We start from the raw sequence: 18,961 nt of genomic DNA, 5'->3' as shown, positions 1-18,961 counted from the left end.
ATAGACTTACACATTTTAAGTTAGATTCTCTTTCACATTAATGCTCCTGAAGATGAGTTTTGTGATCGCAGAATAGCTGGTGAAAGTGGGTTACAGAAGCTCAGGACCTCACAAGCTTCGTTTTGTGCTCAGCTGTCTGAGTAGGTCAGTCCCCAACATGTAGTGTTAGGGACTATGACTCTTTGGTTTACATATAGATTTAGTCTAACCTAAATCTCTATGTATAGATAGGCATAAATACTTGATCTAAAATATTTTCTTGCAACTTAGTAGTTGGACTTGTTTAATCGAACACTCTGAGAAGACACAAACCCTGTCTTCTCCAAGTAACTTTTTCCATGGTTGTATCCTTTTCTTCTGCCATGTTCTGCCACACACAGATGCAGATACAGCATCTAAAAAGGTGTCTGATCAAGACCTTTGCCTGCTCTACCCAAATGAGTCTGTATCAGGAGTGACCACAGATGCATCAAAAAGGTCTGCATTTACTGTCAAACTTATCCATTCATCAAGAGCCAGCCCCTGGCTTGAGCTCCTCCTAAATTTACAAGATAGGCTTAGAAGAAGCACTAGTCTTAAGTCCTTCAGAGAAACAAAACCAATTTAGAACTTGAACATCACATTTGGGGAGTACAAACAAGGAGGTGGTCACATTACCCTATGAAGACTGCCTGACTCTCCTCCCTTTCTGTCCCATTTGATTTTTAAAGGACTTCCATAATTGTCGGGAAGGAACAGAAACGTGACCGAATTTTCCTTGCTCATTAGCAGAGATGTGTTTGTCTTTTGGGGCTTCCTTCCCAGCTTTAAAAACAAGCAACAAGGTATTCATGCTCTGAGGGAGAGGACTGGTGAGGAAATGGCCACAATTAAGACCAGTTATGTACAGCAATGGCCTGAAAGAGGGCCTCTTTGAGACACAGCAGGTTCTTCTCTACACAAATATGCACAAGCATATTAATGTTTTGGCATGACCTTCAGTACAAAGTCAGCTCTGACTGCAACTAATGTAATAAAAACTATCCCAGCCTATGCTCAGATTAGGAAGCACTGTGCTTAGAATTACTTTCATTATTACATTCAAATTACACACTTCTGTGCACAGAAGATATGTAAAACTTTGTTTCACCATTCCCCTTTCAACCAATAATAAATATTAGGGGCATTAGGAAGAGAAAAATAATTACAAGGCTACAAGGCACCTTTGTAGCAACATGTATACACCCATCACTTGCAGTAGGTTTCAGTCTTTTCCTAAAGCTCTACTGTTACACCATCCTCTCTTCAGATACAATATATCCAGTTCAGTAATGCAGACTATCGTAGCAGTATATAAACAAAAATTAGATCAGAATCAGCAAGTGACACATGGCACTCAGTGTGCTTTTGATGGCAGTATAGGTGATCATGGCAGCAGGTCCTGGAACTGAGCTATCAGGCACATTAACAGTCGTGGGCAGTAGAGGATGGCAGGTGAGATTAATAACACAAAGCAATAGAGAGACATGGAAGAAACTGAAGCTGTTGACTGTTAACCGAGAATAAGGAAGAACATTGTTACATTCCCCCCATGGGATATGTGCAGCTTTTAAAACACTTGGTTTTAATACGTATTTTTGTAAACCTCTCTTTAAAGGCTGGTGTCGTTTGGGGATATATTCATTCAGCTAATGAGTGAAGCCTGTGTCATTTTTTGTGTTAGTATTATTTTCTGGTTTTAAGCATATCTTTTTTTTTTTTTCCCCACCAGCGCTCTAAATGCTAATCATGTATTTCTAAAATCAATTGAAAAAGAGCATGCAAAGCCCTTCAGTGTTAGTAAGTACTCTGCTCTCTGCCTTAAAGATGCCATTTGCATGCAATATTGTCTGGCATTGATTCTAAGTGTAACAAATCAGCAATGGAAAATATAAACAGACCGGTAATATTTCCAGAATGCAACTATTCTGCATGCAGTAATATTTTACCTTATTTCTTATTTTATATAAAATACAAGCATTATTTCTTAAAAAAAAATAATATTAATTTAATTTGCAGTATAAGGTTTTTTGGGTTTGTTTTTTTGTTTTTATTAATACATAACTTGCGTCTACAGTTTATCTTCTAATAAAGAAAATGAGATTTTCACTGCATTAAACAGAAACCTGAACATTATCCAAAGACAGACATGCTTTTTTTAATACTGCATGATGGCAATATCTTAGCCCTGTCCAATCTTGTCCATCGGACAGGTAGTTACAGACGCTAGGAATGGTGAACATCATCCAGTAGTTTTCAGGGTGGGCCTAGGTTTGGGTGCTTGCCCCATACTCCTGAGCTTAGAAATTTGAGGTGGTGCATGGAGGGCAGAGCGAGACTTCAATGCATTGTTGCATTAGTTTACTTAGAAAATATCTTACTAAAAGTTCTAACAGATTCTTTAGATCAGGTTCCAGTTGAAATATGTAGACTTAAGCAAAAAGACACAGATGAACAGGTAAATAAATTTACTAGATGTGTCCTGGAGTTTCATTTGGCTTGAATCTGTTCATAGCTTACGCAGTGAGGTTCACCAAAACCTATGCCCTGGAATCACAATTACCAGAAAATCCAGAATTACACAAATTCCACTTAAAATCCAGTATAGATAATGGATGAGGGAAATCTTTCTGTATTTGATATTAAAGTTCAAAGTGAATCTATGTGTTATGGTCAGGAATACTAACTAGCTTGAACATGATTATACATACTGCAAGTTGCAGAAAACATCCGTGTGAATTACAAATCTTAACAAGCTGTTGTTTAATCCTGGGTGAGATGCCACTGAGAGGTCACATTACTGCAAGGGTAACGTTAAAGACTTAAAAAACAAGCATACCTCTCTCAAAATGGGTGACTTCAGGGCTGGACAGAACTTTAATCTGCATCATTTGGCATCATCACATGACTGAAAGCATGTCCCATGCCAGGAGGGACTGTCAGAGGACAAGGAAGGGCAGTGCAAGCTCTCGTCTTCCTCCTCTGCTGGATTTAGAAAATCTGAACCTAGTAAGCCTAACTGGTTCTTTACATGACTTCAAATTTTACTGCAGATTTCAATTACTTTATTTAAAGCAGACGGCAACTTCTGCCATCAGGCTGACTTGCACTAAATCTTGTTACACTTCACTGCTTTATGACACTGTGCAGCTACTTGGCTGAGACAAGCAAGGCAACAGTGTTAATATCTCAAAAATAGTGTGTTGTTTTCACCAGAAGAGTATGAATCCAGTGGTAAAAAGCAATAGTCATTTAAAAGTCAATAGTTCAGCTAAGTATACAGGTGTGTGTTGTTTGTGAGATGACTGATCTGATTTTTTAAAAATATTAACCATATCTGTAAATATCATTACTGTTTTCTATGTGCCAGATTTTGATTTGGAAACAGTGGCAAGAAAGGCCTCTTGAACGCTTACAGTTCTGGTTGTAGCTAATGGGGTCTTCCTAACTGCAGAAGAATTCAGGGACAAACCAGAAAACCTTGAGACTTTCCGTTCGGACCTTATCCCTTTCTGTGGGTTTGTTTGCAGAACAAGGTAATGCTTGTGGATAAATGTATAGCAGCAACAAATCAGGTAGGTCTTCCATTCTGAAAAGAATTTTTACAATTGCACGAGCAATTTGTTTGTTAGCATTTAGGAAGGGATGGTAGTAGAGTATATTCTCCACCAGAGGAGTAGCTCTGGAAGGAACAGGATAGGCTTTGGTTTTGTGACGGTAAATTAAATAGGGTTAAAATAAGAATCATTGACATGAAACTTCTGTGTATCCAAAGCACCTAATGACATTCTCAGACTGCTGTAACATCTAAAATACAGCAGAACTACTTCATATGGATTTTAAATGGAACTAGTTTTTTTTAGTGTGCTGTAAAACTCCTATGGTACTTATCAGTTATAAAGAGCTTTTGCCAAATTTTCAGTAAGATTTTTGTAGTACCTTTAAATAGAAGGAAGTTAATAATACTTCCACTTTGTAGGGAATAAAAGATAAGCACAAATGAAGTGGCTGTTCCAAGACAACTGAGAGAGCCCCTGTGACTCTCAGAATTAGTGCTTGGCATTGTCTGATGTGCAGTCTGAAATCTGTAGCATACCTATTTCCCGATGCACATGAAGTTTAGTGCTGTGTGGGAAACAGCTTCATTATATGTAGGGCTATAGATCAACTTGGTCACTACAGACCAGGCAAAGGTCTAAAAATAATGTAACCTATTTCAAATGAGATTATAGACATAAATGAATGTATGCAAATGATGTACCATGAACAGATAAAGAAAAATATTGTAATCTCTTTTTGCTTAGGTTTAGGTTTGTGCCTTGATTAACTCAACCACCTCAGAAGCACGATTTGACCTTTGCACCAGCTATGAACAAGGACACCAGTTTACTTTTAACAACAAGATTAAGAACTGACTGCAGTGGGTCTGAGTTTCCAGGTCAAGGAGAGTTTTCTAAGAACTGTCTGCTAAAATCTTACAAATACCTTTAAAATGCCATCTTGCAAAAGGGAAGCCTATACCTATGCCTAAAATTAAAAGTCCCCTTTTAAGTAAATTTATCTAGAAACAAAATAAAATCTTCCCTATTTTGGCATCATTGAGAAACTGTCTATATAAAAAGACCAAATGAGGACTGCAGGATCCAACGCTGCATTTTTTCCCATGTTTTTACATGGATATAAGCACATGAATGCTGTCATTCATGTCTGTATTGTCACTGCAGAGTTATCACTGTTCCTCAAGTTGTTAAAAGTTTGCTGTTAGTGAAGAAGTGTAGGGAAGAACTTTTGTACAAGGAAGAGGAGGGGAGTTGCAGACGTGCATGCAGCTATGTGCAAAGAGAGAAGAGTTAGTTAAGTTTACCTGACAGTCTGGCAATCTGGCCCCCTGGCTAGTTGTGAGCCGTGTGGCGGTATGGAGGCAGCAGGCTGCTGACAATCTACAAGAAACTGATAAATTAGACATATATACAGAGAGATTACAGAGCAAGGGGTTAGTAACAGTAGTACATAGGCTACGCATCTGATGGAGAGATTTAGTGAGGAATGTGTTCTTGGTTCCTTATCTCACAGAAACATCTTTTTTCTGATAGTAATAACATTAGTTGTTGCCTCTTTTTTCTTTTCAGAAGAAGCAGTAGAGACCTTGGGGTTTTGTTTTTCCTTAGCACTGGCAAATTTTTGTTTAAACAGACAGCAATAACAGGCTGTATTCAGGATCTGGGTTTAAGCCTTGTAATTCTCATTCTTCTGCTGCTGCTGAAGTTGTTTTGCTTAATCTAATATAAGAAGTGTCAATAAAGCTACTCAACTTCTCCAGTGAACTTACATCCATATAACAATTACAGATGTCATTTCATTATGGCCTTTGAGAAAAAGCTTGCAAGAAAGTTTTCACAACTTCTAAATAGTGCTTGTGAGATTGTTTTTTGTAGAGAAAAGAGAGAACTTGATACAGTCTGTTTTCACTCTTCCGTCTAGATTATTTTATCAATTCTCTGCCAAAGCAGTTTCCTCATTAATCACTTGCAAAGCTGTATTCTAATTCTTAATTTATTAAATAACAGTAACACCAAATAATCCTTTGTTGTTATGTTTTTACTGTGACATTTGCAATATGAAGATAGCTTTAAACTCAATATGTGTGGGACTTCATGAAAGTAGCTGAACAAGAAAACCCTGCTTTCTAGCTCACTAGTTTCTACCAGGATTTCCAGATCTCAAGATCTGCTCATTTTCCCCGCAGTAGTCTGGCCTTTCATTCCACTGCCTGTGTGATTCAGACCGTCAGATAACAGTGTCAGCAGGGTCTTTTTGAACATTAAAATCTATGGGTGAAATTCTGACCATCTGGAAAGCTGCTGGAGATTACTCTTTGTTTCCAGCAGGGTTTGCAGACCTATTATCTTCTCTGACTGCTTCAACCTAATTCTTAACTGACAATTCAGTGGAAAGGAGTTACTTTCCCCTGAACCTTAAAAATGAGACAACAGCACTTCATGTACTTGGAAAGAAGTTGATTCTGTTTTTTTCAATTGGTTCCTACTTAAAGCTCAACACCAGTAATCATTTCTCTTTACAAGGTAGGTGTTTTCCAAAACCCACTTCTATTCTTTGTCTCTGTCAAGTGGAAGAATATGCAAGTAATTTGCTGTCAAGGGTCTTGAGGTGACGTCAGGTACAGTGCAGAGAAACACACCTTCCTAGCAACACTGAGCATCACATCAACTATCACATTTCTGTTTCACACAAGCCCAGAGTGCTTCTCCCTACTTCCTATGAAGATCTGTGCTGACCTCCAGTGGGTGGAAGCAAGCGTACCCAAATCACTAGTTTCTTCCTGCTTCAGCCAAGAGGAGAGTGGTTTGGACCTATTTTCAAGTTCACAGGTACCTACGTCAGAAAAATATATGCAGTTAGTGCTGGCAGCATTGTGTCAGGAAGTAAAAATGGAATGAGAAATTATACTGTGCCATTCTCTCATTTATCAGGATGGTCACTACAGTCCTCAGTACGTCTTTTATCAGAGTGCAAGAGTTTGCAGTGTATTTGACCCATGAATACAGTCATTTCAGTGCAAAGTTCAGTTAAAAGAAAAGGTGCCTGGGGGGACAGACAGGGCAGGTTAACTGCAGATGAGAAATGATTGTAAAAAAAATAATAAAATAAAATTTTAAAAAGTGAATGCCTTGTTCTAAACAAACTAGCTTGCAGAAGTCCAAAGCAAAGTCATCGCTGACAGCTTATAGAAGGTAGTCAGTGAGAAAAAGGCGTACAGAACAGAATGCTGTGTGATAAAAAGATGTGGACATAAATACAGAAGATTTTGTTCTGACAGGCTTTTCCAGAACAAGGCAAATGCCTGATTTATGATCCTATTCTAATATCTCAAACATCCTGCAAATATTTTATGATGCCTCTTCATCTGCTAGATTTGGCAGAATGCATGAACAGAGTGCCAGTCTGCAAGCATTATGCAAGCTAGATAATAACTATTCCATGTGAACAAACTCCCTTGACTTCATATGAAATAACAATTTACCCGGTGTCAGCAATGCTCACATAATCTGGCTCACACTCACATCGGTATGAAATCTAGTGCTCCACATAACAAAATGGCTGAATCGTCTTCCTACATCCTCCAGGAGTGAAGTTTTGAGGATTATGCTAAGAAAGAGCTAAGCAGAATGCATATAGCTTAGATACACACATTTCAAATTCAAAGGCGCTCATAGCTACTTATGTCCATAGCTGTGCCAGAGCTACCTTTATTCCTTCTATATTTAATCCTTTTAAGTATTTTGGAGGGTTTGTAACACTACTCTCTAATGTCATGACAACCATAAAATGACTTCTTGTTACATGGTGCTTAAAGGTGAAAACTAGCAGACAGCAATTCAGTCCTTCATTTCTGCTAAGGAACTCCTGCCTGTATCAAATAAATGTTTGCTTCTTTCTGAAATACTCTGCTGACGGTTAAGAGATTCAAAGATGTCTTTGCTGATTCTGTGGTCAGTGTCACATACCATAAAGACAAGGTAAGAAAGACATGCCCTCTTTTACTCAAAAATAAAAATAAGATAAAAAATTATGCTGGAAGATGCCTGTTCCCAGTATTATTCAACAGGGAGTGTCAGTTAAGCTACGGAGTGAAGGAGATGTTTGGGGAACACCAGCACCAAAATTATTAATAAAGTTATTAAATACAGATTATTTTATTTCTCCATCATGTCCAGTTGCTGTGAGAAAATAAACTACTAGGGGCGCTGTGTGTGTGTGTGCTGACTGATCTCTTAAGAGTCCTTTTATGATTCTATGAACCTATAACCAAGAAATGAAGTTCAGTGACTATTTCATCCACAAAAGGCAAAGAGCTACTGTACACAAAAAATTCATATGATGGATTTCACTGAATTCAACAGCTGGAGTCTTTACAGAGTCCCATGGCAGTATCACACAATGTTCACCGCTATATCTGTTGGAGCTTTGAGGCTTGACTTGTGCTGATTTTCCAGTTCTTAACATTTCAGCCATTTGCTAGCAATGGTGGTGTAAAGGCCTCAGAGATTTCCTCTCTCTCAGATTAGCCAGTGCTGATTTTCCTTTGGAATCTAACACCTAGTCCTAATCAGGTTCCATCAGCTCCTGATGCAAGTGCATTAAAAATACAAAGCTGAGAGAAGCTACATCTGCTCATATGAGGATTGAATGTGCTGCTATAAATTATTGGCTTAGAGCAAATCTCAAAAAGAAAAAAATGCACCAAACTCTTTTCCTGTGCTTCCCTTTGGCTCAGCCACAAGAACAATGCATTTCCCTCATGTCACAAGGTGTGCTTTGCCCTCCGGTTTGTGAGGTGTGTGATTCTAATCAACACAGGCCTGCTTAACTGGGTTAATAGTGTCCAAGAGATGGGCATTGCCTTCTGTTGACATCAGCAATGTCCTCAGTGAAAACACTACATGCAAGCATTTTCAGTCCCACCTGCTCAGGAACCAGCACACTGCAATGGAACATTTTAGCACATTTTGACACTCAGTAAATTACTAATCTCTGTATAGTGCTGTCAAAGATAAGCATTGAGGATGCTGTGAATGAGTAACTGATACATAACATACTTTTAACTGTGTCTAGTTCAGTTAACTAGTGGAGACCTTTTTTTGGTTTATCTGAAAGGGTAAAATTGAGAATCAAGCAATGAACCAATCAAACTTTTTTTTTTTTTTTACAGTTAATGTTACATATTTGGTATTTCTGATGTAAAAAACACTGGGAGAAAAATCTGTTCTTGGTGAAAGAAAAGCTGTCAAGAAACGCTTATAACAAAATACAAGACTGAGGCTTTTTCAGTCTTTTAAAACAAACTCTCCTTACCATCCCACTGACCACCCCAGGCCAACAGAAAATCCTTGTTTCCTACCTAAAAGATTTCAAGCTACCTAGCTTTGTGTCATGCTACCCAATGTCAATTGAACTTGCCCCATAACGTTTGAGGAATTTGATAACATGTCTATGAAGATGTTATTGACAATTTACTTGAAATGAGAAGCTGTCTCCATTTATATTGTAATGAATTGTTATCTTTCCCAAGATGTCAATTTAATGGGAAAAAATAAATGGTTAATAGCATGAGTCAAAAGTATTGGGCAAAGAACAAATCAGTAGTCTTATGACTGTGCAGAGGCAGGAACATGCTGCATCACACAGAAAGTCCTATAATGACAATAAATCAACCCTCTCTACTCAAAGGTGGGGAACAAGGAAAATTTCCAAACCCAAAAGACAAATGCGAAATGTCAAGAAAAACAGGGCAGAGAATACTAAAACTCTCACCAACCTCACCGTATTGAGATTTCTGGAGATGCTTTCAAACTGTAATCTGACAGGATGAGAAAAGTCCCAAAACTGTTTATATCCAGTGGTGACAGGCACAGAAGTTTTTACTATTTTTTGACTAGCTGGTTTCACTTACAATTTTTCTCTGTTTTTCTAAAGGGTGTCAAGAAAACCTTGACCTTCCTCAAGGCCAAGAGGAACTTTAAGTGGTAATGGTTATCACAAAGAACATCTGGTGAGAGGACAGCTGTGGCTTACTTTAGGAAAAAAGCACAAACAATGGTAGAGGTCAAAGATTAGAAGTGTCTCTCCCTTCTGCTTCCAGGGTCAGCTTGGGTCTGGAAATAACACAGTTACCTCTGCCCTGTGCACAGCCCCAGTGGGTCAGTCTGCCAGCTGCCAACTGGGAGCAGCTCTGCATTTCTGTGGGCTGTCCCTGGAAGTAGAGGACTATAGTGGAGCAAACCACATGGGTTCCACGCGGAGCCTGGTCAGCCTTATTAACCCCAGCTCTCAAGGGCAGGGTTGACTCGGGTTGTCCTGGCCTGGGAGCAAAGTGAGCAGCGCTGGGGGACCAAGCCATGCTGTAGAGCCATTGTACAGCTCCATGACAGCCAGCCCTGTTCTGGCACAGCTAGCACACAGGCAGCCTGACGAACTTCACCAGCTGCAAGGCAGCCTCTGCACAGACATTTTCCAGTACCCAGATGCTCTGGGTTTCCACACTGTCTGAGTTTTACCTCCATTCCCATTAAACTGAATAACGGATTGTTGCTTGGAGATAGACAAATTTATCAACCAAGTACCAACTAAGTTTTGGCTTACTTCAAGGTAAAGCTGATCTACTATGAAATTTCTATGTCAAGTCTTGTAAATAGCCAGGTAACTCAGATCTTAAGCTTGCTATACAGAGAAGCTTGGTGTCGGAGATTATTGTTGGTTTGAGAAGTTTCAACAACAATGAATTCTTCCACTCCTTATTTCTTAGTCTTCTCAACACTTATTTGAAGAATAACAGTTAAGAGATGCAAGCACACTGATGAACTCCCATTAGCACACAGAGCTGGAGGCATCAGAAACATCTATATATTGCACTAAGATGCAACAGGCCAGCAGTAGGATGCATCTAAAATCCTCATCTCCTGTCACCTCCACATGTCCATTCCCTTCCTTCCAAATGCGGCCCAGGAATGTCCCACTGTTTCTACAGACTCTTGATACAGGCTTCCTTCTGCTCCTCTTCCTCTCAGCTCCTTACCTTCAGGACAAGGCCAGACAGAGTGAATGTAACAGAGAGCCTTCTGTTAAATGCTGCTCAAGAATAAAAGCACGTGATTAAGCTTATTGGAAGAGGTAGGGGATTTAATTGCTATTTCTTTATAGCATTTAGAGAAATGCTATCTGTCTTGGCGAAGCCAACTCATGGAGCTTCACTAACAACTTCACGCACTACCTGGCACATAACACAGACAGACATGGTTTAGTAGGTCACTGATTCAGTGGTTTTCCAGAATGTGACAGGTTTCCTGGCTATGTTCCAGTAAGTCCTTTCATCTATACAACAGCTACAATAGATGAAGTGGGTTTTCTCCTCATTTCCTTATTCTGCATGATTTGATTTCTACTTTCTTTTTAGACCTGAATTACCCCAACCTAGAGAGCTATTTTGCCTTCAGTCCATGTGCTTCAGCAGTAACGTGACTGCTGGCTCAAAGTACAGTGATAAAGCTATAAACCTAGCCTTGCCCTTTGCTGTAGCTCATATTCAGTGTAATTTAAAAAAATAAATAATACCTAGTCATTAACAAAATTAGTGAAATGCATTTTTCTCCAGTTAGACTAAGAACATTAAGAGGTTTCTTGTCAGCTCTGCAGGTTTTTTCACACTTTCTCTGTCATGATGTGTTTATATTATTTCTCAAATGATTTCTGTGAAAGCTTTAAATAATTCCTCATTAAATCTACTGAGAAGCTAAATAATGGGTTAGTAAAATAGCAGAAATGGAAATGGTAGAAGGTGAGAATATATATTCAGTTCCTCTCTTTTATATACAGTTCATAAAAAGCACATTTAGAAAGGTCTGATGGTTCAAGAAATACTTACTCATTAAAAGACACACACATTTTAAACATTTCAAAAGAGGAAAAGACAGGTCTTAAAAATACAGGTATCGCCACACTTGTGTCTTGTTGATTACTCATCTTTCATGGAAATGTAAGTGTCTAGGATACATTTCAGACAGCCGGAAAAAAAAACCACAAAACCAAACCAAAAATACTTGTGCTATTTTATGAGTGAAGAAGGGCCTGATCCAAAAGTTGAAGTCAGTGGGAACAGTAACTTTAGCAGGCTTTGGAAGAAACAGCATAAGGTACAACTACAAGGTTTCATAGCCCTAAGAAATACAGACAGGGAGATACTTACAATCAGGGATACTAGTCTTGATTAAAGAATTGCTGGTGAGCTTACTCCATACATCACAACATCCCAAGGAACTGCTCTATTAGAGAGCTAAAATATCAGCATGTCTAATTTAAACAGAGACTCACTTCAGCTTTGCCTATTTTCTGAGATGAGAAGCACAGTATTGAATATCCCTGTATATTTGATGTTAAAAATCAATAAGTCATGAAACCACATTAAACCTTGTCATAAAAGAAGATGAAGATGGATATTTTTTGTTACCAACATTGTCAAGGTATTTCAATAACTATTTAAATTAATTGATATGACTGGATTCCAAAGCCCAAAATTTTCATAGAAAGCAACAAATATCTGGTAACACGCCTTAAAGATATGATGTGTCACCTGCATACCTGTTTAGTTAGAAACAACCAGAAGTCTAACAAGATTTTACTGGAGAACTTGAACAAATGACACTAATATTAACCATTCCATCCAGCAATGACATAACTTAGATACAGAGAGAAAAATGTCAGTAACCATTTAATGAAAATATACACCAGCAAAGCATGGATTTCACTGCACTTTTGGGTTTTTTTAGTGTTTTAACAAACTGATTGGGGCTTCCATTAAAAGTGTGGTTTATTTCAGAACTGCTTTCTTTATATAGTGAAAAATACAAATACAAATCAAATGAAACTTGTAAAACTGCAGTGAATTCATGCCATAATAGCTAAATTATATTGAAGTAGCTAAATTATATTGATCAGCATGAAATGTATGGTTTTGATCTCATCAGTGATAACTGGAAAGCTAAATGCAAGAGAGAAAAAGCATAGAGCGAAAAGGTCCTATTCACAGTGGCACCAAGAGGTAAAAGTACATTGAGCCAGCTGACTTCTTCATCAGTTTCAGCCAACTAATGTCCTTGGCAAGGATACTGTTCTTCAAATTCAAAATGGCCTCCACAAGGACAACGTACCATGCTTGAAATGACATAAATATGCAATGCTCATTAAGCTTAGTTAAATGAGCATATCAGATGCAGGACGTGGCCCTGAGAGCAGGAAGATATATACATATATCTGTATATATGCACTAATACTGCTCATTAAACAATGAACACATATATACACAAACATGGCATGTTTACAAACCCCACAGAAAATAGAACAATGCAGAACAAAAAAGTGAACACAGATAGTAAGGTAATAATGACTGAATTATCCTTTTTGTGAAGAGCATCATGTTCCAGTGGAAAAAAAACAAAACAAACCAAAACCAAACTACACTTGATTTTAAAAAATTCTGCTGAAAAGAAATAAAATCTATTTTTCACAGAGAGCAGAGGCACATTAGAGCAATACAACATGAGTCTTGCAATAGCCAGTATCTTGCCCGATTACACAAGCTCAGACACATCTTGCAGGTACAGGATCACCATCAACACAAATACATTCCTGGTAGATAAAAATACAACATATTTATAGCTGAGGATTCAGAAGAATCACCCACAGATCTCTAATGAGGCAAAGGGAAATTTGCACTCAGACTGTAAATTTGAGTTGTCAGAATAAAGTTGTGTTTTTAAAAAAATAATAGTTCTGAAGAACTTGCATGCTCCACCTGCTTTGCATTGCTTGGATGAAGCGAATCAAACTTACCTGACTGAACAATTCAGAGCAGACTAGTCTGACTAGTGAAATATTATATGGCTGCATATCTTATTTAATAGTGGTGGCTCAGTTAACCATCTGCACTACTTTTTAAGAATAAACTTTCACTTAATGTACAGATAAATCCATATTGTTCATGAAGTAGCATTCAGAATAAAATTCTTTAACACAAAATCAGCAAAGAAGGAGGTATCTAGGCCCTAGTCATGTTGATTTTCCTTTTCATTAATCTATAAAATTCCTTCATGAAGGAAAAGAAAGAAATAATTTAAAACTGTTCACTGGGTGACCTGAGCAATCAAAGATCTACAAAGCACCCTCCTAGCAAAATTCATGTCTGAGCTGACAGTGTTCCTCAAAGGACTTCTTCCACAATAATTTTCAAAAGAAGCTCTGCTTTCCTCCATGTTCAGATTTCTAACAGTCCTGCTGTTTCAAAATTGAGAAGTGCATAAAAAAAGAAAAGTTGAGGTACTGAAGCAATGTTTATAGCAGCAAGGCTTAGATATCCACAAGCAGCTTTCTGACATTGGACTTAAGCTCAAAAGCAAAGCTAGAACTATTTTTGGCAAAATACTCTTAAAGAAAAAAAAATGTGCTCAGCTGAAGACCTTGCACATAAAGCTGTTTCACCACACAATGAAAGAAGACACAAACCTGTTATCAAAAATTTATTCCCCCTACCTTTCCAATGCTGTAAGATATGCAGGCTCACCTCTGCAGCCAGCCTCTGCTGTGGAGAGTAGTGTCAGCCTGAGCATCCCTCGATCATTTTCCCAACCCCATCATCCAAAAGGGCAGGGTAAAGACAGCTTCATTTCCTATCAAGAGTTTCTACCCATAATATTCCTTTTGACCATGCTTTCCCATATCTTCATGCTTCCTAAACAAGATGAAGAAGCAAGGAAGAGGAGCCAAAGCCAAGAATCTTGCCCCACATGGTAAATTCCACTTTAACATTATTTTAAGAAAAACATACAAGGAACATGAGCTTCTGATTACACAGAGAATAACCTTTTACAGAATATTTCTGATAATTATATCCTAAACACTGCCCCTTGAAAAAGTTCAAAATCCAGAAAGAAAAAACTAAACCAGTTTGGTTTAGATTGCTATTCCTCATCCCTTGAGCCAGGTGAGGTTACTCAGCACCTCACATGGCCTACCAAAAGCTCTTAACTCCCTGTAACACTAAGGAACACTCTACTCAGCAGACCTTTTGCCCCTTGTGTTAAAATGTGTTTGTACACATAGATCAATGCATTCCCAGGTTTCTAACCTATTACAGTTGAAACCACTTCCAGTGTAAAGGGCAATTAGTAAAGACAACTCTTAAGGAATTCCCTTTGAGTCTCAGCTTACAGACTTAATTGGAAGACTTCTTAGGACCTCTGCATTGGGGTGATTGACTTTTTTTCATTATTATTTTCCTTGTTAGCTTCTACTTACAGATGTTGATTAGCTCTTGGAGACACTATTAGGGTCACTCTATAGAAATTTCCTTTGGGATAGAATTTCTGTAAATTAAGGTAAATTTTATGGTAAGAATGCAAGCCAACAAACAAAAGCTAGTTGTTGGTATCATATTGTTATTCATATTTGATTTGCCTGTAAGCATAGAGCTACAGCAGAAATTAATCTTGGATTACTTCTATATTGACAGTATTAACTACATAGTCTTAATTATGTGTGACAGGTGGTGAGCTTAGTGCTTGAGCAGTTGCTGCACTATTATATGGCATTTTTTATCCTGCCTTTCCATATCAGTCTCACCTTGTGAGAATTAAATGCCATTCTGTAAATCAGTCTTGAAAGACACATGAAAAGCAAGAAAACTTTCAGGTTTAATGTGCTTTCAGAAATGAGCAACTCCCCAAAATTACTTGATTTTGCTACAGTCTTTCTTTTTACAAGTTTTAGAAGAACAATTTTATGAAATGGACTTGTAACAATGAAGAACAATAAAATCTAAACCCTACAAAACAAAAACTTGGGACTGGAGTAAACTAGCATAATTCTGCTGAAACCTGTGGGGCTAGTCTGGTTGTGTCAACTAAACATCCAACCTCAGCTGGACCTTGAGTTTGAGAGAAATGTATCACATTTTAAGGCTACTTTCCTTTTTCTATTTTAATAAAGTGAAATATATGACTGTACAGAATTCTCTAGAAGGGAAAGGATTGCTTATTATGATCTTATGATCTGATTTCCTTGGAAACATTAAATACTTCACTATTCAAAGTGTTTTCCTGTGCAGGATTTTAAATACTGAAATCTGCCTGGTGATACCTTACAAGCATAACAATAGGGAAAAGAAACATCTACCACAGTTTGTTTGGGGTGCACTCCAATGAAGGAGAGACTCTCAGGTGGGCTGTTGTTGACTCTGTTTAAGGGAGAATGCTGCAGCCATTAGTTGTTCTCCATCTCATAAGCCTGTTGGGAAACCTTTTTCTTCAGGTGCATCATCCCTGCAAGAATCTTAATTGATTTAATTTTAAGTTAAAATCACAGAACTTTATATTCAACTTTTAGAATTTCCATGCTAAAATAAACAGAGAGAAAAAAGTGGTATCAGGGCACCTACAGCAGACTTTTTCTGTCATGTTCTTTCCCTGAAGAAGTCAAGATAAGCATATTTCGTATTTGGGACTGTGGGATATTAAGAGGCATCTGTTGACTTCGTCTTCAAGGAGTTTGAATGGAACTGCAATGGAAATGTCACTTCTAATACAGTGTTACACACTGTCAAATCCAGCCTTAGGCTTTCTACATGCCCTGAATTTTCATGTAGTTATGAACACAGTCATGTGCAAAAGTGGGCTGGAACTGTGCTGGGCACATCCTGGCTGCTTCTGTCTATCAGAAGAATAAAGACTTTAAAGTGTAAAAATAAATGTTAATAACAGAAGTAAAGAAGAAACACACAGCAAAGCTAAGTGCACACTATTATCTAGGAGAAATGACCAAGTGGCATTTTCAGCCACTGCAGTTAGGAGCTATTAGTTCAATTAGAAAGCCCAGATAAAGTCATACTGCCACAGTTTATGTTGGAGGGACATGCGTGCTGATTTAAAGCTGAGGGCAGTCAAAGGGAGACCAAGCAGGAAACTACAATCTCTTTCTTGAGAGGTCTTCGGTTCAGCTGGTCTTCACCCCTGAGTCTTCACCAGAGTCTTCCTCTGAAGAAGGCAGGCAAAAGCAGTCCCAGCTTTCCCTCTGCTAGGTAGCCAGCAGCAGTCAAAGCCAGAGCTGGAGCACAGTGAAGGCAGACCCTTCTGCCAAGCACCAAGTCCAGAAGGAGATGCAAGAGAAAGACAAGCACAGCTGGCCTCTGCATCAGGCAAGGGAGCCTGCCTGGCTTCTCCCTCTATCAACTTGAGTTATTTAGGCTCCTGGCCTCCATGAAATGCATTACCAGCCTCCCAGTCCCCACCACACTGGGACCCAATGAAAGGACAGGAAAGACCACACATCATATGGATGAAATATTCAGATAAAGGAAACAGTTCACAAAATTTAAAAGAAAAAACAAACCCAAAACCTGATCCCATTTAATTTAGGCTTAATCGTTCTTACCCCACTCCTGAGGACACAGCCTCAAGCCAAGCTATACTCTGCTCCGTGGTGTTTGGGTTTGTGTGCTGCTCTTGCAACCCCCAGATGAAGAAGCACGTGTGGGTGGCTACACTCCTTGCTGGCTTGCTTGACTGCCTAAATCATCTGAGAACAGAAACTCTTTCTGATACAAGGCTTTTAAACATTCCCTATAAAACCCCTCACTGTTTCTTACTTTCAGGAAGCAGATAATTAGATAGAAGGTAAAAAATCCTAGTTGGTGCATCGTTCCTTTGATCTGCTAACAGTAAGAAATCTTCCAGAAACTGGTAAGAACAATGCTGAAAAAGCCCTACCTAATCCTCAATCTGGTTATAGCACAGGCCCTGCTAATACTGGAATCTGAGTGCTCAGAAATATCTCTGGTTTGAGCTGGTCGGTCTCACAGGCTGAGACTAAGGCCGTGTGATAGCATAAAATTCTGACAAATGCATTCAGAAAGCTGGGACTGTTGTAGATTCATAAGGACAACTGTAACATAAGTCATTAATACTGTCTCAAGACCCTTACATCCTGAATATGTAGAGATGTACCTAAAGTACCAGACAAGACTGCAGGCAGACATTATTTGCTGGACAATTCTACATTTCAGGCTGCTTCACCCTTTGGCCTCTGTTACTGGAAAAAATGAGCGACTGCGTCAAGAGTTTCTCAGTCTGTGTTGAGAATGATGATATCTCATGGGATATCAGATGGTGGTCCACAAAAATAGTGAAAATAGAAAAAAAAATATTAATGCATGAAGATAGGATACAGAGTCCCAGGTTCAAAGATCACATATTTCAACATTTACTAACAATTTTACAATACACTTAAGTTGTGTCAATACACTTAAGTTGTGTTTCCCTATCTGTTGAGCATAGTTCTTTTTTTAATCATTACTTCTTCCAACCACTAGACTGCATTTATATACAGTCAGGATTCTTCACAGAAAGGTCATCCAGGCCTGGCACTTTTGTATATTGTACATGGGAAGTACAATTACATTTAGAAGAGTCTAGTAAATTGTACTTTAGAAGATTGCCATTTTTGGGCCTAGATCCTCACATTTCCAAATTACGTAGGCAAGTTTGGCTATACAGCAAATGGAAAATCCAGTTCTTTAAAGAAATTTAAGTGTCCATCAGAAAGAAAATGATCCTTATTCTGTTATAGGACAAAGCAGAAAGAATATAAGAGACATTGCCAGTGTTTAGGAAACAGACTCCTGTTGATGGAGTAGAAAATGAACATGCGGTCTTCCATTGCCAACAACAACAAAAAAAAGGAACTGCTGAAAGTTCAGTACTTTACACGTTTTCTTTCCCTCTCCCTGCCTTTTCCTCCCCAGGAGCCAACTCTTTAATTTTACTGCAACATTCCTTAGGAAAATGTCTTGTTTAGACTCTCTGCAGTTTTACACTTGTCCTCTGAGTGGGTGTTATTTGCATGGCACTACTCAAAGGTGGCCTGCGATATTGCTGGCACTGAGAGATATAGCATACTATAGGGTATTGCTTAGCTTTCCAGAACAAATATCTACTTCAGCAGAAACCACTTTATAGGCCTTAGCTTTTCTATTTTCTACTTACATTTTTTGTGCATAACAAATTTCAAAACAAAGAATGAAAAAAATCACCACCAGACAAGAGTATGCCCATTTAAAGGCTAAAGGTTCTGCTCAGACACAGAAAAAAAGTAATTATTAACTTGTCTGTCAGGAGAAGAAAGATGTCACAACCTTTGAAATTGCATTCCAGTTTGCATTTCCTTTCTATGCTTGTTTGAAGCAGATGCTACATTTTGGCAGGAAACAAAGAGCAAAAGCTTCCTGCAAAGATAAACCTCATGACTCAATCTATATAAACTAAATCTCTCTGAGTTTAACATTACCCTTTAGAAAAACCTGATTGAATGCTCCAGGGTGAGC

At 38.4% G+C, this 18,961-nt stretch overlaps 1 protein-coding gene across 4 annotated transcripts in view; it reads right to left on the bottom strand.

Moving 5' to 3' along the window:
• BICD1 (BICD cargo adaptor 1) overlaps positions 1 to 18,961 on the bottom strand; it is a 179,066-nt gene that overhangs the window by 1,788 nt on the left and 158,317 nt on the right. For 3 of the 4 annotated variants that reach the window (XM_040596068.1, XM_040596072.1, XM_040596071.1), the window contains one exon: positions 4,883 to 4,958. The exons of the other annotated variant lie outside the window; for it this stretch is intronic. In XM_040596068.1, coding sequence (XP_040452002.1) covers positions 4,911 to 4,958 — 48 coding nt within the window. In that variant the 3' untranslated portion in view covers positions 4,883 to 4,910. The remainder of the gene's footprint in view (positions 1 to 4,882; positions 4,959 to 18,961) is intronic. 4 annotated transcript variants of the gene reach the window in all.

Source organism: Falco naumanni, chromosome 5, assembly GCF_017639655.2.
Source record: "Falco naumanni isolate bFalNau1 chromosome 5, bFalNau1.pat, whole genome shotgun sequence".
Taxonomy (NCBI): Eukaryota; Metazoa; Chordata; class Aves; order Falconiformes; family Falconidae; genus Falco; species Falco naumanni.
Note: the sequence above shows the minus strand (reverse complement) of the source record. Positions and strands in the feature narration are given on the sequence as shown.